Source organism: Elephas maximus, chromosome 3 (assembly GCF_024166365.1).
Source record: "Elephas maximus indicus isolate mEleMax1 chromosome 3, mEleMax1 primary haplotype, whole genome shotgun sequence".
Lineage (NCBI taxonomy): Eukaryota > Metazoa > Chordata > Mammalia > Proboscidea > Elephantidae > Elephas > Elephas maximus.
The window spans coordinates 140989526-141016381 of NC_064821.1; the positions used below are offsets into that span (position 1 = coordinate 140989526).

At 38.1% G+C, this 26856-nt stretch overlaps 1 protein-coding gene across 1 annotated transcript in view; it reads right to left on the reverse strand.

Moving 5' to 3' along the window:
• The window catches only part of PLPPR4 (phospholipid phosphatase related 4), a 45802-nt gene extending 21579 nt beyond the window's left edge, over positions 1-24223 (reverse strand). Inside the window, exon 1 of the mRNA XM_049875735.1 lies at positions 23850-24223. Within this exon, the coding sequence (XP_049731692.1) occupies positions 23850-24071 (222 nt within the window). The 5' untranslated portion in view covers positions 24072-24223. The remainder of the gene's footprint in view (positions 1-23849) is intronic.
• Positions 24224-26856: the final 2633 nt, after the last annotated feature.

Consider the following 26856-nt stretch of genomic DNA (forward strand, 5'->3'; position numbering starts at 1 on the left):
TAATCTCAGTTATGTCTATATTTCTCTCAATAATATACACCATAACCACTTCCAAATAGTAGTATATTATTTATGTATATAATTAATATACAAATGAAAATAATTTCTATGACTAATATTCTGTATCTTAGTCCTCTCAGACATTAGCCTTAATGAAGCTCTCAGTTTTTCCTGTTATACCATTTCTTCTATCCGTGTATTATCTTCTATAGCTCCACAGAAGTATGTTTCAGAATCTTCAATTGTTTTAAAAATAAGAATCATTTTTCTTCCATTTTTGAATTATTTTTGATATTTGTTGCTCTGATTTTTAAATAATTCACCTTTCACACATTGCATTTGCATTTATTTTGTAACACTAATTTGAAGACTATTTATAATACCTGGAAAATAAGTAATTTTATGCATTGTTTTCCTGCGCCGTATTTTACAACCCAACAGCGTACTGAATTAAATTATAATGTTTTCTTCTAAAAAATTTGTCATCAAAGGTATCTTTAATATTTTGAAATGTTCAACAACAGAACTTTCTTTTGAGCATAAGAAATGATATCTACTAATTTTGGCATAGATATAGAATTTATATACAAATAATAAAATTACATAATGGAGTTGTCTTGATTGTTTTTAAATTGCATTTAAAAATGAAATTCTTTTAAAAGTGAGCAAAAAAAATCTATATGATCAGGCATTAGGGATTTTATTGTCTACTTATGCTGTAGCCAAAAGAAAAATGTGGACCAAGTTCTTTTTATGTAGCGATACAGAGGAGGGAAATTACTTGAAAATCACAAAAACTGATTTTCACAAAGATTGATTCTTAAAATTGCCATAGGCTAAGGAACAGACAAAAATAATAAAGAGCAATTTTAAAAGAGAAAAACCTACAACTGTTTTAAAGGACATGGCAAACAGGAAATGTGTTTCATACAAGCATATTTGCTAGGTAATATTGATTTTTTTCACGCTAATTAAAAAAAGACAAATCTTCAGTATAAAACCATTTTAGTGGAACAGTTTATATAATCTATCATGACATTTTATATAGGTCAGATAGCTTACTTGGTTTTAGCATTGTTAAAATACGGACAAAGTTTATTTCTCATTTAGGAGAGTTCACTTTACACTCAGTCTAGAGCGGATTAGACACTCAATACAGGTCAGTACCATTCTTTTACATTTTCGTGATCATAGTGAAGTCAGAGTCCTATAAGGTCTTCTTGAACTGATGGGACCATAGTTACAAAGGATCAGTTGTCATATATGTTATGCATGGTTCATTCAGGTATTCATTCATTCATTCAACGAAAATCTATTGCGAACGTACTACTGCTAGGCATTGTTCTGGGTCCTAGGAATACAGTTATGAAAACACAAAATCCTTATTCTCATAAAGATTTCATTCTACCTGAGGAAGGCAGATAAAAAAATAATATTAGAAAAAGAATATTGTTGTTGTTGTTAGGTGCTGTTGAGTCAATTCTGACTCATAGTGACCCTGTAGAACAGAGTAGAACTGCCCCATACGGTTTCCAAGGCAGCAGGTGGTGGATTTGAACTGCTGACTTTTGGTTAGCAATTGTGTGCTTCACCACTAGGCCACCAAGTCTCCAGAAAAAAGAATACGTGCTATAAGGGGATAAAACAGAAAGTTGTGATGCTTGTGTTGTTATTTTCGATCAAGAAAGACCTACTTGAATAGGTGCCATTTGAATGGAGACTTGAATGGGCAATAAAGAACTTGTTGTTGTTGTGGGTCATTGAGTTGATTTTCTTCTCATAGCAACTGCATGTGACAGAGTATAACTGTCCTATAGGGTTTCCTAGGCTGTAATTTTACGGGAGCAGATCCCCAGGTCTTTGCTCCTGTGGAGCTACTGAGTAGGTTCACACTGCCAACCTTTTGTTTAGAAGCTGAGCATTTAGTCATTGCACCACTTAGTCTCCTTAAGGAAGAATTAGCCATATCAAGTTTTGGATAAAAGTCATAGACAAAACATGGAAAAGTGATACAAGATCAAATCAGAGAGGAAGACTGGGGCCTAGACTGTGCTGAGGCTTGAAGGCCATGATGGAAGTTCAGATTTTATTCAAAGGGAACAGGTAACACTGAGAAATTTTAGTAGAGGAGTAACATGAATTAAAAGATATTTTATAAAGATTAGTCTGGCTATTGGGTTGAGCGGGCCAAAAGTAGAAGCAGGGTAAAAATTAGAAGGCTCTTAAAAAACTCAACAAATATTTATTAAATACTGTTATGGACTGAATTGTGTCACCCCCATAATATGTGTTGTAAATCCTAACCTCACAATTGGACCAATAAGCAACATCATCCTAAATGGAGAAAAGACTGAAGTTGTCAAGGATTTCATTTTACTTGGATCCACAATCAATGCCCATTGAAGCAGCAGTTAAGAAATCAAACCGTGTATTGCATTGGGAAAACCTGCTGCAAAAGACCTCTTTAAAGTGTTTAGAAGCATAAAGATATCACTTTAAGGACTAAGGTGCACCTGACCCAAGCCATGGTATTTCAATTGCCTCATATGCATGCAAAAGCTGGACAATGAATAAGGAAGACCGAAGAAGAATTGAAGCCTTTGAATTATGGTGTTGGGAATGAATATTGAATATATCATGGACTCCCAGAAGAACAAACAAATCTATCTCAGAAGAAGAACAGCCAGGATGGCAAGACGTCATTTCACGTACTTTGGACATGTTATCAGGAAGGACCAGTCCCTGAAGAAGGACATCATCTTTGGTAAAGTAGTGGGTCAGTGAGAAAGAGGAAGACCCTCAACGAGATGGACTGACACTGTGGCTGCAACAATGGACTAAAACATAGAAACAATTGTGAGGATGGATCAGGACTGTGCAGTGTTTCATTCTGTTGTACATAGGGTCGCTATAAGTCGGAATCAACTCGAGGGCACTGGGTTTTGGTTTTGGTAACAGCAACAACATGCCTGTGATTATTATCCCATTTGGGAACAGGTTGTCTTTGTTATGTTAATGAGGGATGATTAGTGTAGGCTGTATCTAGGATATAAAAGAGGTGAAACAAGTTAGCAGAGCAGAGCTGAGGGAAGAGAGATGCCAAGCCACATGAAAATTGCCCTAGAGCAGAAGCTCAGATGAGACAAGGATCTTCTTCCAGAGCTGACAGAGAAAGAAAGCTTTCCCATAAAGCCGCCACCCTGAATTAGGACTTCTAGCCTCCTGAACCGTGAGAAAATAAATTTTTGTTTGCTGAAGCTACCCACTTGTGGTATTTCTGTGATAGCAGCACTAGATAACTAAGACAAATACCTTGTATGTCTACAACTATGTCATACTGTGGTGGCTTGTGTGTTGCTTTGATGCTGGGAACTCTGCAACAGGTATTTGAAATACTAGCAGGGCCATCCATGGTAGAATAGGTTTCAGAGGTGCTTCCAGATTAAGATAGACTAGGAAGAAAGGCCTGGTAGTCTACTTCCAAAAATTAGCCAACGAAAATCTTGACTTCCAGTACTATATCAGAACATTAATATAGAACATTGTCTGATACAGTAATGGAAGATTAGCCGCCTAGGTTAGAAGACAATCAAAATGCACAGTGGCTGTAACAATAGACTCTTGATCATACCAACAATCGTGAAGATGGCACAGGACTGGCAAATGTTTTGTTCTGTTGTACACAGGGTCACCATGAACCAGAGACAACACCATGGCAAGTAACAATGTTATGTGCTGGGCAGTTTTCTAAGTGTGAGAAGTACAATGGTAAACACAACAGAGGAACATCCCTTTATCAAGGAGTTTCCATTCTGGTGGATGCATGTCTGTTCTAGTAGGCCAGCCAAAAGATGGTGGCAACTTTTACTAGGCTGTTTTACAGGAGATATAGTCAATCGGTTCTGAACATGATTTTGGAGACAGAAATGGCAGGACTTGTTAATAGGTTGGTCACTGAAGGAAAGAAAAGCTGATTCCAAGGATTTCAAGCATAAACAATTGGACCAATGGTATAATTTACTGAAAAGTGGAAGACCAGAGGAAGCTGGGGGAAGAGGAATCTAAAACTCTGTTCTGGAAAATCGAGGCGCCGCTTAGTTGTCCAAGTGTAGTCATCCAGAAGGGAATCAGGCCTGAATCTAGGGTTCAGGGGAGAAGCCAAGAGCAGAGGTATAAGGCTGCACAGTCACTGGTACGTAGATAATGAGACAGCATAATCCTCCCTTTTGAAGAACATGTGCACGAAAAATTTCAAAGTTAAATTACTTTGGTTTTGGTATGAGTAATGTCACAAGAAGTCAAAAAATTTAATTGTGTATATTAATGCTACTCACATGCAAAAGGAGAAAAAGGATCATTCTATACTAACAACTAATTTAAACTGGGTGTCTGAGAATCAATCTTGATAAGTATTTAAAACTAATACAAAATGTGAAAATTAGAGCATTAATAGAACATATCAAAATGAAACTCAAACTGGAAACAAGTATTATCAGATCAATGCAATTTTTATTAAAGTCTGTGGATACTAAGGAGGTTGTCACAGGTCAGTACACAATGATGAGGGAATTTTCTATTTCCTACCTGGAGCCCTGGTGGTGCACTGGTTAAGTGTTATAGCTGCTAACCAAAAGGTTGGCAGTTCGAATCCACCAGCTACTCCTTGAAAATCCTACGGAGCAGTTCTACTGTGTTCTATAGAGTTGCTATGAGTCCAACTCCACAGCAACAGGTTTTTTTTTTTTTTTCTTCTTACTTACCTGGAATCCTTAATGATATTTCATAATATTTTTTACCTTGTATCTAACACAAATAATTTTTTTCTTCACATATTGACGATAATAATAACTACTAACAGAGTATAGTTTATAATACTATTTCATCCTAATTGTGGTAAATTCAGAGAGCAATGGGTTTTTTTTTTTACTTCAAAAATGTAGAATATATACACATGTAATTTACATGTTTTTAAAAATCTATATTCCATTATTCTTTTCATTAATAATAGGTCAAAATGAGTCTATAACAGTATTCAATGTTTAGTTTTCAAAAATAACGAAGAAATGTGGGTGATCTGGTTCAAAATATAGATATAGAATGACATATAGGATATTTTATAATATGGTCTGAAGCCAGCTTTCTTTTTTAATTTTCTACTGTACCTATGCTCCATATTCAAAGGTCAAAAGAATTATTATTTGTATATAAGAATATATACATAATAAAATAATCATTTATGAATCATAAAGAAAGGAAAATCATAATGAATAATACTGATAATATAGGACTACCACCGGTAATGTCAATTTGAAAAATAATGTGTACTCGTACACTATATTTCATATGGAGTACTTAGATAAAAACGAAAATTATTTGATACATCTGCAGAAAAATAATATTTTATTTAGGGGAAATCTTAGCTTTCTCAGCTATGAAGAAACTAAGAAAATTACAAAAGTCTATAAAATTTTTAAAACAAACATTAGCAATATAATAAAACTAAAAAAAACCAAACAGATTAGAAGATTTTTGCCTCAACTGTGTTTGACAAATATACTAAATAGACAAAGAAAAATTATAGCTAATGAACAAAAATGAAATATTAATATATTAATGAAGTATTGATTTGTCAAAGCTAAGAGTTTCAGTCCTGGTCTGAATAATCAATAGAATATGAAAGATATTTATGTCAGCATACACACAAGGATGTCCAGATTAGCATTTGTCTATACTACAGAGAATTTGGAATTAATCTAAAACCTCAGTCGTAGAAAAAATAACTTTTAATGTATTAATATGGCTAATTAGTCAACAAACATAAAAAAAAATTATAAAAACTATATAGAGATGTGGAAAATTGTTTATTATTTTCAGTTAGGTAAAACAACATCACCGGCTACAACTGATGACTGCCCTGACAGGGAACACAAGAAAGAACCCCTGAGGGAGCAGGAGAAGAGTGGGATGCAGACCCCAAATTCTCATAAGACCAGACTTAATGGTCTGGCTGAGACTAGAAGGGCCTCAGTGGCCGTGGCCCCCAGACCTTCTGTTGGCCCAGGACAGGGACCATTCTTGAAGCCAACTCTTCAGACATGGATTGGACTGGACTATGGGTTGGAGAGGGATGCTGGTGAGGAGTGAGCTTCTTAGATCAGGTGGACACTTGAGACTATGTTGCCATCTCTTGCCTGGAGGGGAGATGAGAGGGTAGAGGGGGTTAGAAGCTGGTGAAATGGACATGAAAAGAGAGAGTAGAGGGAGAGAATGGGCTGTCTCATTAGGGGGAGAGTTATTGGGGGTGTGTAGCAAGGTGTATGTGGGTTTTTGTGTGAGAGACTGACTTGATCTGTAAACTTTCCTTTAAAGCCCAACAAAAATTATATATATAAAAAAATCAGAGTATGTATAACTACAACCAAGTAAAATAGGAATGAAAGAGAATTGTAAAAATAAAAAATTCATTAGACTAGTTTTAAAGCCTTTTTCAAAAGTGTTAACTATGTATTGCTATTTCCAAAAAACAATAACAAAAACAAAAAAACCCAGTGCCCTCAAGTCGATTCCGTCTCATAGCGGCTATTTAACCCAAAAAGAATTAAACTAATCATTAAGAAGTATCTCATTTTTATTCTAAAAAGTAAAGTTAAAGGTTATATAACAGACAAATCTTGTTGCAACCTATCTAGCATGCAATGAATATGTAGCTCTGTACAGAAAAATACAGCAAATTACACAGAAAAAAATGCAGACTGTTGCCCAACTTCTTTAGGGCATTTTTTCTAAAAGAACTATTTAGGACCTCTAGGAAAAATAAATGTGCTCAAGTCAGCCCCTAACTACAGAGGGTGTGAGATTCCATCTAATGGATGTAGCTTATATGGCATGCAGAGGTGCAAATTAAAACAGGGCACTGTAATAGGGAGGAGCTGATGCTGGCCTCAGAAACAGGAGAATCCAAATTCTCCTTCATTCAGCCCATTAGCTTCTGGGATTTGGGGCAAACACTTAATCTTTCTGGGTCTCATTTCTACAGGGAGCAAATGGGTGTCACTTCTTATCAATGAAATGAGCGGTTTCTCATGTGGCCATCTAGTTCTAAAATTCTGCATGCATAGTCATGATTTAACAAACGTTCCTCCCATTTCTTTTCACACTCTCACTGCCCTGTGTAATGCACGGGTTCTTCTCTATTCTCTCTACAATTTCTTGAACCATTCACAGTGCTTCCACGGTTAATTTTTCTAGAATTCACATCTGGTCCTGCTTCCCTAATCATAAAGTGTGCCCCACTAATAATGAAATAAAGTGTTTTTTTTTTTTGAATGACATTTAAGATATTTTATAATATGCCCTCAAGCTGACTTTCTTGTTTAATTTTCTACCGTAGCTACGCTCCACTTTCCCAACTCAGTGATACAACCCATGTTCTGATTATACTCATTTCCCAAGAAGACATATTATAGTCTCTGCTTTAAGTCACGTTTTCCCATTTGTTTCCCATAAAGATTGTCTTCATTCTTCCAGGCTAAGTCCACATACTTTTTTCTCCCTGAAATCCTCCTCATGCTCTGCACTCAGAGTTGAAGACTCCCGCCTCATGTACTTCGTGTATAACTTCACTGTCTGACCTATTACTCTGTCTTGGATTATCGTTATACACCTATTACGAGCTCCTGTCTGAAGATCAGGTATTCACAAGTGGGAATTTTGTAATTCACACCATGCTTTGGATATTTTAGGTGTTCAGTAATTTAATTAAAAGAAATTAGGAAATTACTATTACAGATATGAGAACTTGGACAATTTCTTAACAATACCTAACATGTATTGAGGACTTAGGTAGCAGATACTGTGCTAAATTCTCTAATAGATTACTGTGTCAATCCACACCTTATAAGCAAGTACTAATATTAGTCCCAATTTATAGATGTGAAAAGTCGAGTACAGATAAAGCACCCCCAAAAAAACCCAAGCCCACTGCCATCAAGTCGACTGCAACTGATAGCAATCCTATAGGACAGAGCAGAACTGCCCCATAGGGTTTCCAAGGCTGTAACCTTTACTTAAGCAGACTGCTACATCTTTCTCCCAGAGATTGTCTGGTGGGCTTGAACTGCTGACCTTTTGGTTACCAAGAGAGTGCTTTAACCACTGTGCCACCAGGGCTTCTTTTTGAGGTAGAGATAAGTTACATAAATTGCCCAGGGGTCACAAAGTCAGTAAGTGGAAATGCCCAGATTCCTGCTCAGGCACCTAAGTCCAGGAAACATGCTCTAAACTGCTTTGCTTGTGGTTTTCAACCCATTTTTATTTGCTTTTTTTTTTCTCTTAACACTGCCACAATGGCTGTAATTCCCAAGTGATTGTGTTAGGAAATGTGTGCAATGTGAAAACAGCCAGCCAGTTGCTGATAGAAATACCCTTAAACACTTTCTCTTCCCATTTCTTCCCCATTACTCAAACATGAAAATCATTTCTTTTACTCAGAATTAAGACCTATTCTTCCTACCCATTTCACTCTAAGTTACTGAAAGTAGAATTTGTTGAACACCTAAACCCCATTGAACCCCTACTCAAACCTAAAAAAAGAAAAGAACATCTATTGGATGTTTAGACATTTTCCCTATAAATATCTAATTTAATTCTCATACTCTCCTTCAGAGCTTTAATCCACATTTTAGAATGAACATCTTGCCCCAGATAAGTTAAACAGCTTGCCTGGCTTCTCAGTGGCAAGACTAGTCACTAGAATCTAATCTGCTGAATTCCTGAAAGCATGTGCCACTGTGCTGCCACTCTGCCACATGTCGCCATCTGTCAATAGTCTGATGCTTTTTAGGAAAGGATGACCCTAGGCTTCAATGTGAATGCTAGATGAAAGGATGGAAGGGGTGAGGTGGCCATGTGTGCAAGGGGTTTAAGCGGCACCAAGACAAAAGGGGAAGGGTCACTTTCAGATCACGGTGTTACTAGTATGGGATAGCAAGGTCTTGAAGGTTCTTACCTGTGCAGTTCCTCCAAAGTCATTTTAATTGCATATGTGTGTATGTGTGTAATAACCTGTAATTGTTAGTTGCCGTGGAGTTGATTCTGACTCATGGCAACCCCATCCATGTGTGCAGAGTAGAACTGCTCCCTAGGTTTTCACGGCTGTGATCTTTTGGAAGCAGATCACCAGGCCTGTCTTCCAAGGTGTTTCTGGGCGGGTTTGAACTGCCAAATTTATAGCTAGCAGTCGAGTGCTTAACTGTTTGCACCATGCCAGGACTTCTGCACAGTATCCCAAGAACCTTTAATTACATCTTGAATGTGCTCTGCTTGTATTCTCACTTCTGCCTTCCCTAGTAAATTGTTCCTATTATGAAATACCAGGAATTGGGCACATTTAGGGCTTCAGATGCTTTTCTGTCTTTAATTTTGGATCGTTTTCTCTGACTATACAGAGATATTCCCAGTGAATGCCTCTGTCATAGCAGATGTGACATGGGGTGACTATTGTCGCTCTACTTTTCTCTCCTATTCAATGACAAGATTCTTGAAAGCAGACAAATTGTCTCACTCACCTTTCTATCCCCAGGGCCTAGTGTGGAGAAGGACCTGGTATAGCAGATGTACTCGATGTCGAATAAATGAATATATGTGTGAATGATTTGAACTGAGATGTCAATTGTTTATATGATTTTCATAATGTGGCTAATATGAGGAAAAAAAAAAAAAACACCCAGTTCAAAGATCCTTGTTTATTTAAACCCAAAGAAAATGTTTCTTGTTTTGAATTCCTGGAATTCTAATGATTTTATTAGCATTAAGGAACACAAGAAACTCAAATCAGTAATTAATAGGAAAGAGCTAACAGACCTAATACATATGTTAGATCTAATGGGAAGAATCTACTCTATGTCTTTATGCCTGCGTATGAACTACATTTTTACAGCTCTAAAAAGACTATTTACGATCATTCACCAATGTAACAGTAAAGTCTAAAATGATGACAAGTGGCTTTTTATTACCTGAATATTGATCTAGCATTCAGCTTGGGGCAGCAGGCCTTGTAATCACCAGCCTTAACCTCGGGTACTGAAAATTTGCTCCTCCTACATAATTAGACACTGAAAGATGTGCATTGTCTTGGAAAGCAGTTTGTTCTTTAAACCGAATTAGAAAATAAGACCTGAGGCAGAGGGCCTGTGTTTCAGCTGTAAGAGCAATTGCCTTTAAATCCTTCTTTCTGTTGTAATTTCTTTTCCTTTAGAACATAGAGCTGACTTTCAAAAATAGGAATACTAAGCAACCTAATGCTACTAGTATTTTGCCAGGTACCATGTAAAAAAATTCACGTCTTAATGTAATCTTCACAAGAGCCCTTTGATGAAGATACTATTATTATCCCCATTTTACAGATGAGGAAACCCGACACAAAGTGATTATGTGATTTGCCCAAGGTTATACACCTCCTTAGCTGGATTACAAACTCAAGCTACCCGATCTCAAGTTCATGTTGGTAACCACTGTACGTACTGCTTCTTCACAGAAACTTCTACCAACTACATACATTTTCCCAAAGATACTGAGAAATAGCAAAAAATAAATTAGTATAAAATGTTTTTCTTTATATTCTGTGAATGCCACCTTACTGTTTCTACTGTGAGTGGTATTATACGTACATGTTATTATGTCTCCTAAAAAAAGGTAAGATCTTCATGTACTCAGATTAAAATTTTCACTATTAGTGGGACAATTTTATTCCTGTAGAGAAACATATAGATTTCACCCTGAAGAATCTTACAAAAAAATGTACCTTTGTGGTCCTATACATATTTCTTAATATCAAATAAAAGAGGAGTTAAGGAAAAAGAAAATCATTGTCATAAGGCCATGGAAATGAAATGTAACTGGAAATTCTGTTCTTGAGATACATTAGATGGAATAAAAAAGGAAAAATTCTGATTTGGAGATCTAGAGTAACATATAACCTTGTGCTATATACTCATAAATGATTGAATTAGAGGCCATCAGTATATTGAAATTATTTTTTTCAAGTTGTTTACTAAATTCGGGCACCAAATTTATCATTATACCATTTTACGTATGCATAAAACAGTTTATATTTTTCTATACTGTGTAATAATCAATTTATTTAACAAATATGTATTGAGTGTTTACTATTGTCTGAAGTATTTTATTTGACCTGCAAATTATACGGAGTAGTTATTTCTAATCTAATTGTGGAGATGAAGACCTAGCAACGGATCACGAACCTCTCTCTTTCCAACCTTATTTCCAGCATACTTAGATGCTTACTGAGAGCCCACCTTTAAGATAAAAGATTTTTCAACCCTGCTTAAGGCCTTATTTACTTGAACGTTATCTTTGAAAGGTATTGATGGACATAAAAGAAATATTGAAGGAGAGATATTAATGTGGTACATTAGCAACTTTGAGTTTATTTTCCAATATCCTAAAACTGTGAATATATTATGTATAATTGTATTATCTGTTTCACTGTGAAATGCTTCAAAAAGTTAAGAGAACAGTATACACAAACCACATACAACGTAGCATTGGATGTAAGTACATTTGACAAAGAACATTTTTTACAAAAGGCTTAAATGAATAAATCTAACCATGCTGCTGGATTGCTTAACTGGCACAATAACCTGGGAAACCTTGATTTGAACCAACAGCAAATGAGATCAGACTATATATACATATAACTTAAGTGAAGCCCTCCCTCACCTAATTTTAGGAGACTTGAAGTTTTACCTGATACCACGTACGGATCCTTGGCCCAAACCAAAAACCAAACCCATTGCCATCGAGTGGATTCTCACTCATGGAGACCCTGTAGGACATAGTAGAACTGCCCATAGCGTCTCCAAGGCTGTAATCTTTACAGAAGTAGGCTGCCACATGTTTCTTCCATGGAGCAGCTGATGGGTTTGAACCACTGACCTTTTCGTTAGCAGCCAAGCACTTAACCACTGCACTACTAGAGCTCCTTCAGATCCTTGGCGTATGGTCCAAAAGAATGGAAAGGTCTCTAAGATGAAGGGACCTTTAAGTAGTGCTGTTGTGGCTAGTGAAATTTTTAAAACAAACTCCCATCCATTCTACTTTAAAGAATATCCATAACAATAGAGATTCATTTGACCCCCGCTCATACACCAAATTTGAGCAGTCTCTGCTGTTGACAACCAAACCACCTGGTATGTTGAGGCCAACAGTTACAACTTACTCTTGGAAATCAATCTCTTCTCTGTGATTTTTAACATGGCCTGGACAATGAAGAAACAGCTCATTGCTGGCTGCCAAGAAGAGACTGTGGGTCTGAGGCACAGCTCATAAAGCCTTTGTACTTCTTGGGATCTCCTCTTACAAGCTACATATTGTTCCTTCCTTCTCTACTCTGCTAACTGACCTCTACAATCTTGAGAAGGTAGATGGGTACTAAAGAAGGAAGAAAGAGTGAGCTGTGAACTTTGGAATGAGAAGTTCTTAAAGTCTTTTATACCCCATAGAGCCAGAATCTTCTAGGAGGTGCTGTACTTGGTCCTTATTGATCATGTTGAAGCATACACCTGGGCAGTGAATTCTTAGCAATTTCTTACCTGCTTCTAGACAGGATTGAAAGGGCGTCTGGACTTCAAGGTCAGCTAGAAAAGACTAAGGCCAAGACCAAGACCAAAGCTGAGGTTTGTGTCCTGGCTCTATCTCCTGATCTGCAATGATGAAGTTAATAGATTTATCGACCAACACAACAATTAATGCAACACGAATTTACTGAGAGCCTACTATGTGGTCCCTGATATTTGCATTGTCCTAGATAAAGGTAAAAAAGCAATAATAAAAGGAACTGTTCCTTAATTATCTCCTAGTCTACCTATCTAAAACTTCACTGGAATCAATATTATCGATGAAGTAATCACAATAAGTCTGAGACTTGTGATTATTTCACCATCAAATAATTTTTATTCATATATATAAAATTTAAATGGATACTAGAAACCAAATAAGATCTTGGAGTAGGAGCATTTTTAAAAGTTCATCTTTCTGTAGCATACAATTTAAAACAGATTGCAGTTACCATTTTGTAGTGTTCCCATGAAGAAGACTTTATAATCTACATAAAAGTCTTTACAGTTGGAAGTCCTCCCTGTTTAAATCACTCAAACTTCAATTGCTACAATATCAGAGTCTCCAGGTCATCACCCAAGGGACAAAAAAAAAAAAAAAAAAAAACTTTTAGTTCTTTTGGTTATATCCATCCTCCTTAAAGAAATAATTCCAATGAATCTCACCTTAAATGTCTAAATGAGGCCATTTATTCCCAAAGGTTGGCTTATATTTTGACTCATGATGTTTTCTATCACCTCATATGCATGCAAACCTGGATGATGAATAAGGAAGACTGAAGAAGAATTAATGTCTTTGCATTGTGGTGTTGGCAAAGAATACTGAATATGCCGCGGACTGCCAAAAGAACGAACAAATCTGTCTTGGAAGAAGCACAACCAGAATGCTCCTTAGAAGCAAGAATGGTGAGACCACATCTCATGTTATAGGAGGGATTAGTCCCTGGAGAGGGACTTCATGCTCGATATAGTAGAGGGTCAACAAAAAAGAAGGCCCTCAACAAGAAGGGTTGACACAGTGGCTGCACCAATGGGCTCAAGCATAACAACCACTGTTAGGATGGCACAGGACCAGGTAGTGTTTTGTTTTTGTTGTACATAGAGTTGCTATGAGTCAGAACAGACTCAATAGCACCTAACAACAACAACATTCATTTAAACCAGCTGCTGTAAAGTCGATTCCAAATGTGGCAACCCCATTTGTGTCAGAGTAGAACCATGCTCAATAGGGTTTTCAGTGGTTGATTTTTTGGAAGTATATCACCAGGTTTTTCTTCCAAGGAGCCTCTGGGTGATTTGAACCTCCAACCTTTTGGTTCACAGCTGAGCACATTAACTGTTTGCACCACTTAGGGACTCCATTTCATAGGTGGCTATATTGAGACATGAGGAGATATGCAATTTGCATTAGATAGTCCCTGATGCTGACAAGTCCATGTGCGGTACCATAGTACTCAGGAAAGATGAGAATGGCAGAGTCTTATTAAGTGTGAACTACCAGCATCCTTCAAGAGAGAAAGTGCAGTGGAGTATCACATTAGTATATAGTAGGTGCTCAGTAAATGTGAATTCTCCTGCACCGACTAGGTTAAGTAAGGGTACTCAAGACAAGCAGTATTCATTTTGTGAGTGAGTGTATGTGTGTGTGTGTGTGTGTGTACCCCATCAATAAAAAAAGAGCATGTATTCCAATATTTGTTTTTTTATATATTTATACATTATAATGAACTACTCTATCATTGTATGCACATCATAAAACATAAATATGTGATTTTAAAAAAGATAAGGTAAATAAACCCCCCACCAGGGAATCTAGTAATATCCGAAGCCACAGAGAAAATTTACTTTAGACAAGACAGACAAGACAAGATAGAGGTGGAGGTATGCATAAGTGAGAAAGAGAACTCATTCACTAGGTGCTGACTGCACATTCAAAATTGTTAGCTGTATTATATGATTTGTATTAAAGGGTCACAACGACACTGATTGTTGTATTTTGTATTTTCACCATTTTACAAATGAAGAAAATTGAGGCTTGGAGGAAGTGAGTGATTTGCCCAAAATTACAAAGCTTACAATAGGCCAAAGGAAAAACTTATGTACTTTTTAAAGAGCTAAAAATTGATATCTAATAGTTTATTCAACTTCAGACACAAAAAATTGTCTTTGCTGGTGTGTGTGCCTTATATAACTAAAATGGTTTCCTATGAAAAATTAATACGGTAAGTTCTTTGCTTCAACAATGCTTCTTGTCGAAGCCCCAAATCTCAAATAATCCATACATATGCTCTAGATCACAAAATGAGCATAAATACAAATAAGAAATAAGGACTCATATAGACCTTGGACACTGATTTAATCTTCAGTTTTTCAAGAATCCACAAGGCCAAATAATATCTTTGACAGGGTGTTTATCAGTGCTTACTTTAGAAATAAAAATGTCTCCGCTGGCCGAAAAAAACAGTTAAAGAATAATTTATGTTCATAGTTATTACCCATTGCCATCGTGTAGATTCTGACTCATAGCGGCTCTACAGGACAGAATAGAACTGCCCCATAAGGTTTCCAAGGAGCGGCTGGTGGATTTGAACTGCCGGCCTTTTGGTTAGTAGTCAAGCTCTTAACCACTACGTCACCAGGGCACCACAGTTATTAGTACTGTTTTATTCCATCCATCCATTCAGTGAAAATTTATTCAAAGTCTACTATGCACTAGCAGCTATGCCAGTAATGGTTCCATAAAATTCCCATTAATTTAACCAAAAGGCATGTAATAAGCAATCGGAAATATTTATTTAATGAATAAATGAAAGTATAAACAGGTTATACCCTAGAGTTTCACTTTAACATCGCTTATTGGAGAAAATACAGGATTGGTGCCTGTTGGACTTTATCCCTAAAGTGCGACTATTTTTGCTATTAGCTGCAGTCAAGTCAGCCCCCCAAATCATGGTGACCCCATGTGTTACAGAGTAGAACATTTCCATAGAGTTTTCATGGATGTAATCTTTATGGAAACAGTTCATCAGGTCTTTGCTCCACAGAGCCACTAGATGGGTTCGAACCACCAACTTCTAGGTTAGCAACAGATTGGAAAATGCTTGCACCACCAGGCTCCTTGAAGTGTGACTAGGACTTTATCAAGTAGCGATTTTACCTCTAAGGCAATTCCATTGCATAGGCTTTGGGGACAGCAAGACATTGTAGACAGTATATCCACAGATATCTCTGTTAACCCTAATTCCAAACAACACTGTTAAATGCACTAATACTTTGTCTTCCTTTTTCACAAGATACATTACTTTGAAATACTTGTATTCCCGATTCTCTTTATGTCTAAATGGCTTAATGTCACTTTTAGAAGAAGTAAACGTAAGCCATCTTGTTATAGTAAATAAGAAAACAATTATCCTCCTTTATTTTGATTGACATGGTTTTGTGACTAAAAAACAAATGGAGAAAGAGAAAAAAAATGTAACTAACATTAACAGACCTAAGCAGCAATTGGTGCAGTGTCTAATTACTGAGCGGAAAAACATTTCAACATTAATTATGTCCAAAACAGTATTTCTGCCCTTGGCATCTATATTCTAAAATCCACGTGACCAATAGGAAATTACTCCATTTCACAGTTATCCTGAAGTCCATTTCCCCAGGTAATTCATTCTAGAAGAAACCATAGAAAGTCATGATTTTCAAAATTAAAGACTCAACAAACTTTTTCTTTTCCCCTATGTTGCCAAAATGAGAGAGTAAAACTACTCGAGTTTTAGGCAAGTTCTTAGACCTTCCAAGTATCGGTTAGTCAATTTGTGACAGAGGGTTATATTTAAAGGATCAAATGAGATAATGTATGTGAAAACAATATAAAAAACTGTAACGGACAATTAAAAGTTATGTTGTTACTGATGATGTAAAATTATACTCTTACTCCTTCCAATGTTTCCTCTTTACTTTTCTGTGAAATTAGAGGAGGGTGATTAGGCAATGGGAAAGAGAAATATCACTGCCTATCATCTGATCTTTACTGGTTACCATGCTTTCCAAAGAGTCTAAAATTTTGGAAAAGTAGAAGATCCAATGCATAATTGCTTTAAGGGTTTAATCCAGTGTGATGTGATGAAAGACGCACCTTAGTTATTTAGATATAACTTTCAAACAACTAGCTCAATTCACTCACATTTAGAGTTAGGCTGACCTGTATTTTAAATGTTGTAATCCAAAGGGAAATTTGCTAATATGAGGAATTCTAGAAATAGTAATAATTAGGAAAGAGCACTAGAACAGGAGTCAGGAGACCCAGGTTCTATTCCTGAGCTGACATTAAACTTCTGGCAACTCAGTTAACCTTTTAAGCCACAATTTTCTCATATGTGATAAAAAGAAAAAACTTGGATCAGATGACCTGTTAAGTCTCTGTCAGTTCTTGGAGTACATGATCTTATTTGGCTTAATTCTTTAACAAGACATTTCCTCACTTTTTTTTTTTTTAATAGAGAAGGTTTTTGAGAGATGGTCTCTGTCGTATACATACACTGGGAGGAAATCTGTTTACTGTGGGTAATATTTGTAATATATTCTCAAGATAAGCAGCAATAATTATGCCTCCAAAATGCTTTTATTTAACAAGCCAAATTAGACAACCCAAATGGCTGCATGGGTCTCCACAGTTTGCTCGTAGATTGGATGTACTACACACATGCTTCATTTCTATCTTTTATTTTCTAGGTTTTTTTTTTTCTCTCAGTCCTACTTAGTCTAGCCTTTCTGTTTCTATTAGCTCTTTGGGATTCTTTCCTCTACCATCTATCATTCTCATAGACCTACAGATTCTACTTAAACTTTATTCCACTCCCAAATCTTCCTTCTCACTCTTCACCACAGCTCCTCATTAATCTCTATACATGGCTCAGGGGTGCCATTTGTGTTTTCTCAAAGGAAAGCATCTTTTTAGGTGGGCAGTCGTTGTGCCTTTTGTACACCAATGTCAGATTTAACTCAGTTACTTTTAATAGAATATAGCACTAGTGAAGCTATTTCAGCCACTAAATGAAGAGGAAATCTTTATCTGATAACTTAGAGTCCCAACCAGACTTCTTCCAAATACATGCCTTCTGATACCACAGTGGCTAGCTGGGCCAACGGCAGATGCAGGCATCTTCATTCCACTTCATCATTAATTTTAGCCTTATTATTGGAAGCATGTGTGAGGCAGTGTGTTATAACATAAGAGCAAGATGAACCAATAAGCCCTCAAATCCACACTTCCTCACTTAATTGCTGTGTGTCTCTGAGAAAGTTATTCAGCTCTCTGAACTACAATTTCCTGACTTAAAAAATGAGGATAATAATACTTTCTTGGTAGGGTAGTTTTTGGAACCAAAGATAATGTATACATTGCATCTGTCACACAGAGGAGACTTAGCAAACTAGTTATTTTTTTATTGTTACTATCATTATTATCACCCTCCTCCCCAGTTTGAAGTTGATAGAAGCTAACTTTTTTTTTTTTTTAACCTTGTTACAGAAAAGTAGGGCAAAGAGCATTGTGAGTGATTTGGCCATGGAGGCACAGTAAGGTAGTGATGGAGCATAGGAACAGAATATAATTTTGTAATAGCAGGTCCTACATTCAATACTGGTCTTGTTACTTGTGGAAATGTCCTTATTTAACTGTATCTCTAGAACTTAGGATCTATTATTTTCTCTGTTTCTTTTTCTTTTCTGTCAAAGGACTTTGAGTATTGCAATTCTAAAAGAGGAGGAAAGATTTGCCAGCTCATCTCCGTTGGCAGAGTTTGGAGTACTTCTTTGACCAGACTGTCTAGAAAAGGAAAAAAAAAAAAAAATCTACCACTACTATTTTTGTGTATACAGTGCAGACATATGATTTTATATATCCTACTAAACTTTTTTTTTTCTTTTACTGATTCTAAAGTTTATGCAAAAGGAAGTACCTGGCTATATTTCCCAGCAAGAAGATTAAATGGGTTATATGACTTTCACATGAAACAGCAGCTAGAATGAAAATCTTGTGAGCTAATGTTTGCTAGAATCAAGAACCTGTGGACAGTTTCCAATGGGAAGAAAGCAAAAAATTTTTAAGTGAATTAGATTTTGTCAAGGTATCCCAGTGTCAAGACATGGTGCTCAGATGGAACTAACCAGGGTGTCTTCGCTCAAACAAGGGCATTTTTACTGAAACTATTGTAATTCACCTACAGTAACAAAATCCTGCAATACATCCATTGCTAAGTATAGTATTCACACAACTGAAAACTTTCGGCATAATTTCAATTTTGTTGAGTGAAATATTCTGAATCTCGAATGCTTCAGATAACTGTTACTTTATGCTAACTGGAGAAAGAGATGATATTATCACTCTGTCTGTGTTTGTGCATGCCCATGAGAATGTATGTGTGTGAAAAGCAAGAAATTTCAAACTCCTATATATATCTATAGCCCTGTAAAAATATCCACTGTATATAGGTCAAACATAATTCTTCTACCTCCATAAAGTGGACATCAGATCAATAATAAAAACGTATGCTACAAAGCAGAATGTTTAAATGCAAATAATCTTTCCCTATTCCTTTATTTTATATTAAGAACACATGCCTTTTGGGTTGAAAGGTAATTTATCATTCGTTTACATTTCAGGCTGAAACGATGTGAGCTCATGTCTTTAAAAAAGGGACTAATGAGAATAAAACTGTGGGTCTAAGCACAGGTTGGGCCATTAGCTTTGCATAAAGGAAATGCATCAGGTATACAGCAATCAGCCTTATCACATACAATAAATAAAAAAAAAATTTTATTTTTTTATTTTTTTTTTACAATACTTGGGTTATTAAGCTTGAAAGATCTTATGTTAATTCTAGGTGTGTGACTGGTGGCAATTGCCACTGTAAGTGATACAGCTATCACTTGGAGAGTGCTTTGGAACTTTAAAGACAAGAGAAACCTTTCTTCAGTGGAAGATTCCTTTTTAAGTGCCTTTCTGTTCAAATCGATAATACCTTGGATATGCTTATTTGAGAATACCTGTCTTAGTCATCTAGTGTTGCTATAACAGAAATACCACAAGTGGATGCCTTTAACAAAGAGAAATTTATTTTCTCACAGCAAAGTGGCTAAAAGTCCAGATTTAGGGTATCAGCTCCAGGGGAAGGCTTTCACTCTCTGTTGGCCTTCTCATCAGTATTCCCCCAGACTAGGAGCTTATTTGCACAGGTATCCCGGGTCCAAAGGATGCGCTGTACTCCTGGCACTGCCTTCTTGGTGGTATGACGTCCCCAACTCTCTGCTTGCTTCCCTTTCCTTTTATCTCTTGAGAGATGAAAGGTGGTACAGGCCACATCCCAGGGAAACTCCCTTTACATTGGATCTGAGTAAGGGTGGTGTTACAATCCCACCCTAATCCTCTCAACATAAAATTACAATCACAAAATGGAGGACAACCACAGAATACTTGGAATCATGGCCTAACCAAGTTAATATACACATTTTTGGAGAGACATAATTCAATCCATGATAGTGCCTTTAACAAGGTAAGCTTTCTTTTCCTGAGTTCAATAATACCAAGCTGAATTATCAAATTTGTTTAGACAGTGATATCCTGGAAATCATTATGTGCCTTTCAAATGACCAGGTAATAGTGGTATATTTAATTACTATCAAACATAAGCCCCTTTCTTAGCAGACAATTGGTAGCATAAACAAATGATACAAGAAAAGTTAAGTCTATCGATTAATTTGATGTTTGCTGAACATGAAGTTTAGTGAACTGGGAAAAGATTAGTTGATTTGAGCAGCTGGACAACTGGGCCTAACCCACCACCACCACCATCACCACCACCGGTTGTGCTCTACTTGATTCTAACTCACGGAAACCCCAGGTGTGGTAGAATAGAACTGAACTGTATAGGGCTTTCTAGGCTGTAAACTTTCAGAGCTGATTTCCAGGACTTCCTCCCAAGGGGTCTTCTGGGTGAGTTTGAACCGCCAACCTTTCATTCAGTAGTCCAACACTTAACCATTTGCACCACCCATAATGATTCAATTAGAGATATCCTGACATGCTTTGCAAATGAGCTGCCAGCATCCCCACTCTTCCCCTGCACCTAGGCATGGGACCTTGGTGAGGGGGCACTAGCTGCTAACTAGTGAGTCAGAGTGGGGAGCACACACTGTTCACCAACTCTTCTTGCTTTCAGGCTCCCCATGGAGGATGAATCAAGCTGAGAAAGCTGGTCTGTTACCAGCAAAAATTGTATCATTTTTGTCAATGTGCCCTTGCCTAAGACTGTCCATAAAACCAAATCAGTTGCTGTCGAGTCGTTTTTGACTCATACCGACCCTATAGGATAGAGTAGAAGTGCCCCATAGGGTTTCCAAGGAGTGGCTGGTGGAGTCAAACTGCCTAAGACATCTTCCTATTTTCTCCAATAAGGAGCCGTAGGAAGTCGCTTTATATACACAGTTGGGAGAAGTAGTCACCCAGCTGTGCTTCTGACCTTGCTTTCTACACTTGGGAAAGTTGTTTAACTCCTATGAATTTCAGGCTCTTTTCTAAAACATCCCTGGGTAATAATAGCCTCTCTCTTAAAGTTTCTTCTCCTTCATCTTCCAGCGACAGTTTCTTCATATCTCATACCTACCATGAACAGCAATTTAAAACAGCCTGAACTTCTAGAAGAAAGACAATATTTGAACTGTCTACGGTATCACTGATTTGAGACCTCGAATCATTTGTCCTCGAGATCTGGTCCTTTTAGCCTCTTTTTGTTAGTTTATTATGGTCTGAAGTAACACATAAGGCTTGAAATAGGTGTTTTGGGCTGACATATGTTGGAAAGGGATTCACTTATGTTTTTATTTTTTTTTTTAATTTTAATTATTGAGACCTTGGAAAACTATGTTGTAAAGCAAAGCAGCATTAAGCATTTTACTGACATGTTAATTCATGCTACGTAAAGGAGATGTAAAGTTCACTCTCATAGGGTCGTTCCAAAGGAACTCTGCAGTGAGTCATTCAAAATGAGTCATTCCAAAAGAACTCTGTGGTGCATCCTGTCAACCCTTAAAAATTGGTATTCTAATGTCTTCTCCCATTTTCTGAAGGCTGTTGGGTAGTTCATCATGCATTTAATTCTCCATGAGATAATTTGCTATCCAATTTTGTGCCTCTTCTTTGATGTCTGTTACCCCAAGACATAGTGTCATAAATACTCAAACTCCATGAATTGTCTTCAAGTAATTGTTCTACAGTTTGTACTGCTAAAGAACTCATAGAGAATATTTGAATGGGTCAAGGTGAATGTAATGAATTTGGGGTGCTTCCATTCATGAACAAGAAGTAACATTTGTGAGATGTTTGTTCCTAGACACGGAATTCAAATACACTCTAAGGCATTTTCACTTTTAAAATTCTAGATTAAGGGACATATTCTCCTGTTAGGTAACTCAAGAGTGCAGAAACAGATTCTTTAAAGGCATGTCTTTAATTTTCTGGTTTGTATCCTCTTTCACAAAAGTACTTTCCTCAGAGCCAGATAGCTTCAATTGACATGTGGTCAGCTTCTGCCTGACCTGAGGTGTGCTCCTTCCAGGAGGTGGAACTCGGCAATTAACTGATTTCTCCTAGACAAACGAAATATATCCAAGCATAAAATGAAAGTGTTTGGTAGTAGAAAACCACAGTGGATTAGCAAAGCGACAAGTGGCCTGACAGGATTTAACCTGAAGGCAGATATCCCATCTTCCTATTCCTTTACACTTTTCGTTGTGGGATCTTCTGCTGCTCACAATTTTTCTTGAGAAAGCTCTTTATTTCAACATAGTTACGTAAACCACTGTGAAAAAAATTTTCTAAACTATTACCAACCGTTTGTGGAAAGAGAAAGGGTAAAAATAAATGAATCAATTAATTAAATCAACAGGACTAATATTTTTCTTCTTTTCTATGAGTCACAGAAGGAGACACTCAGCATTTCTGAGGCTTATGCAAGTCACATATACCTTTCTTGAAACTGAAATTATTGCTTGAATTTATTACACCTAAAAGATTTTTATAAATATGCTGTTATCTGTAAGAACAGTTTGACAACACCCCTTCCCCCAAGTTTCAAGGCAGTGACTATTCCTCACCGCAGATTCACCTAACAATCATCAAATATAGAATCTACTATCTGTACTTGGAAGTACAAAACCTCCATGTTTGGCTGGAAAGATGACCAAGGAAAGATATTTATAATACAGCAACAGTCTTGATAATTCTCTATATGACCCACAGTCCAATTATACAGAACACACGTTTATGCCTAAAATGTTTGATTTCCCCAGACCTCCCCAACATATCTCTTTTCTACCTAAGATTTAATAAACTGCTTCTTAAAAATGTCTTCCTAATGCAATGGCTCACAGTGCATGGAATCACTGTACCTGTCAGTCTTTATACCCCTCCCATAAATTGTTCCTCCCTCAAATGCTGCATTTCTGTAAGTTAGAGGTTCATTATAAATACATCTGCATGTTAATTGCTTATCTGTAACACTGCTCAACACAGAATATATGCACATATATAAAGCATGTAAAATCAGTGATGTCATTTATTATTACTACTTTCTTTTTACCGTGGAAAAAGACCAGTAGACTAGTGCCTAGGGATGCACATCCAATTTTAGAAGTAGATGTGTGAGCACCATAGTTAATTATAATAGAAGGTTTTTTTTTTTTTTTTGAAAACTTGGTAAAAAGCAGCCAATAATCCAAACACCATACAAACAACCCCAGCACTCATCCGCAGGGGGCATGGCTTGTGTGCACTTGAAGTCTCTCTAAAAACTCACACAATCCAAGATATTCCACAGATTGAAGACACCAATCCCGAAATATCAGCATCATGGCCCCTCAGGGGCACTGACATTGTGCTCATCGGCTGGACACGAGGGCCAGGGAACTAGACTCACTCACACAGGTATCCCTCCCCTGCAGGCCACCCAGTAGCGACACCTCTAGTGGCAAGCACCCTGGCCTGGCAGGCACTCATAGGCACACTTGGGCGAGCTACCGAGAACCCTGAGGGTCGGGCATTTTGGGGCAGCGGCGCGCACCCTGGCACAGTCTCTGGGCTTCGAACACTGTCCAGGACCTGAAATTGCTCCGGACCTGCCCGGACGATCTGCATTATGCCAAGGCGGTGGGCCAACTCACCTCGACGAAATAAAAGCAGGGCAGCAGGGTGACGCTGTCCTTGATCACCTTGCCCTTTGGCCTCTCCTTCGCCGACATCCCGGCCGCCTGCTGGGGTCTGCGTCTTCCACCGGGCGAGGTGTGCACGGTGCAGCCGAGGCGAGCTGCCTCTTCCAGCCGCAAGCGCCCAGCGCCGCTGATGTCACATTCCCCGCGGGCACCGCTGGAGCCAGAGCGCTGCATGCAGAGTCCCTGCCTCTCCCCACCCTTCTCTGCTGCAACCCAATGGTTCCCTGAGCCGGCAGGTCGTCTTCCGCCTTGATTCTAGCTCCCGCTCCCGTCTTTCTAGGGGAAGAAATGTCCTACTCCCCTCCAAGCTGTTGCTGCAATGGCTTCTCCCCGTCACCCTCCCTCTGCTCTCCACCGCTCTTGCGAGGCTACGCGGCTGGCTGTGGGAGCTTGACGTCAAGAATCAGGAAAGGGGGACGCACCCCTGGTTCCTGCAGCAGCGCAGCGGAGGAGCTCAGGCACCTACTCCCCCCTGGGCAAGCCTTCTAGGTCACTCCAGGAACGAGAACTTCAGGATTGCTGGAGAGCAGAAATCAGCTCCTGCCTCCAAACTCACAGCGAGGAAATCGGCTTCTACCTGCGCGAAATTAAAATTTGGAACCCATACTGAAAAGTAGGCCGTGGGGGGAACTCACTGAGAGTCGGCTGCTACCCAGAAATGCCCGGCTCTACTCAGGATTCTGCCCAAGGGACTCCTGGGCTCCCTACAACCTCGAACCACCCACTGACGAACCCTAGCTATCAGCGGTGTGGGAATGGTGAAGGTTCTCTGCATCAAGGGGGGCTGATGTTTGCATGCACAGGTTGTGGGCATCCTCACAGAGCCCAAGGGCTGGGACGTGTTTTAACCACCCCATCACACCCCCAGAACATCAGTATACAGTGATAACCCTAACAAGGACTTCTTCAAACATTAAACATCTAAATAAAGTCCTTCACTCTTAGTGTGCATGGCTCTTTTCAACATGGTGATTATTTTGGGAACCCGGAAGCATTAAATGACACAGAAGAGAAACACACCCAGCAAATGCAAAAATATTGTATTATACCTGTGTCAGTGATTACATGCCTAGGTGATTTCCAACATATCAAATGTCTCCATTTTAAGCAGGTGACTGCAATCCCCATCCCTCTTCCAACCTTACTTCTTTAATCACTACTTCAGCAGGTCTCTGGCAGCATGGGGACTCTATCATCCATTAACCATACACACAGGTCACCACCACTACCACCTCCTGCTGTGGCTTTCTTCCTTACCAGGTTTGCATTCTAGAGTACATCAGTGTAATCTCTGCTTTCTCTCTCCTTTTTCATCATACTCACCTGGCAAGATCCCAGCCCCACTTAAACCCAGTTCTCTGCCCATACCAGAGCAAGTGAAAGTCATTGCAAAAATACACAGGACCACATGGTTTCCTCTCACATTAGACTCATGGGCCCAAACTCCAAGTAATTTTCCAAAGTCAGGTCACCTTTCCCACTCTTTACGGACAAACTCATGCCTCCCTTTTCAACTTCCTCATTCTCAGCTAATGACTTCAACTCTTACTTCACTCAGAAAACAGAAATTACGTAAGAGAACTACCTCATCTTTCAAAACTGACTGTGCGTCCCTCATTCCCCCAAAACACACACACACACAACTACCATTGTCTATTGCCTGGACTGGCACAATAGTCTTCTAACGGTTCTCTGAGTTTCCCTCCTTAGCATTGCTACAACCAACATTTCATTCTCTATACAGCGGCCAGAATGATCTTTCAGAAAATATATCCAATTGTGTCATTCCCTTGTTCAAATCTTCCCCAAACTCTGTCACCTTCAGCAGAAAATCCAAATTCTCCACCACGTCAACAAAGTCCTGCCTGGGAGTCCTGCCTGGTTCTCAGATCTGGCTCCCTTTGCTCAGGGTCTGAATGGTGCAGTCTGGCTATTTACTGTCTCAGGGACTTTGCATGTATTGTTCCTTTGTCCAGGAGCTCTGTTCAGCCAAAATTGAAAGACCCAACCTCTCAGTTACCTCATACCTCTGCTCAATTTAAATTTCTCAGGAAAATTTTCTCTGACTACTCCATCTAACTAGCACTCGTCACCCTAGATCTACATTTCTCTTCGTAGGACTTTATTACTATCTGATGGTGTATTGAGTGTCTCTTTATCTATTTTTTCATTGCCTGCCTCTCCCATGAGACTGTAAACTCCACGAAGTTAAGCACTTTCTCACCGTTATATAAAGCATGCACCACATAACATCCTGTTTGGGCAATGTGCAACCCCATAAACATCTGTGGTTCCATAAATTCAGAAATCCCTGTCTGAGAACAGGATGTAGCAGACGTAGCCAACGCAACAGCTTCCCGCATGCAGCACGCGTATCTCATGTCTCTTATATACAAAGCAATTGGCCTTTTGTAACCCAGGGACTGCCTGTATATAATATGGTGTTTGTACAACATCCAAATCACATAAGGTCCAATTTCACAGAATGTATCATGGATGTTAAGCGATGCATGACTGTACTTCATATCTGGAACTGTGACTGGCAAATAGTAGGTGCTCAGTAAACATTTGTTGAATAAATGAATGGATCAGTTGAATTAAATGATGCATGTAAAATCATGTAGCATAGTTTTCCTCTATGCTCAATAATCATTGATTGATTTTGCTTGTTAATTATTAAGTTACTTAAACAGTAACTATGTTTCACATTACTACCAAAGTTACTGTATGTGTATGTGGACTTTTTTTTCCCTCAATTCTCTTGGCATCTCAACAAAATTTACAATTCTTGGTAGAGGAGGAAAAAAAGTTAGAAATTTATGAATTTATTATGCTGGAAACTCAGTATTTCTGTATTAAGGGAGGTGAAGCTCAAGACTAGAACTATAGGTTCGTAACGTCATTAGCGAAGAGCTGACCATATGTGGTAAAATATCAAAGATGCATGTTAACTATGTCT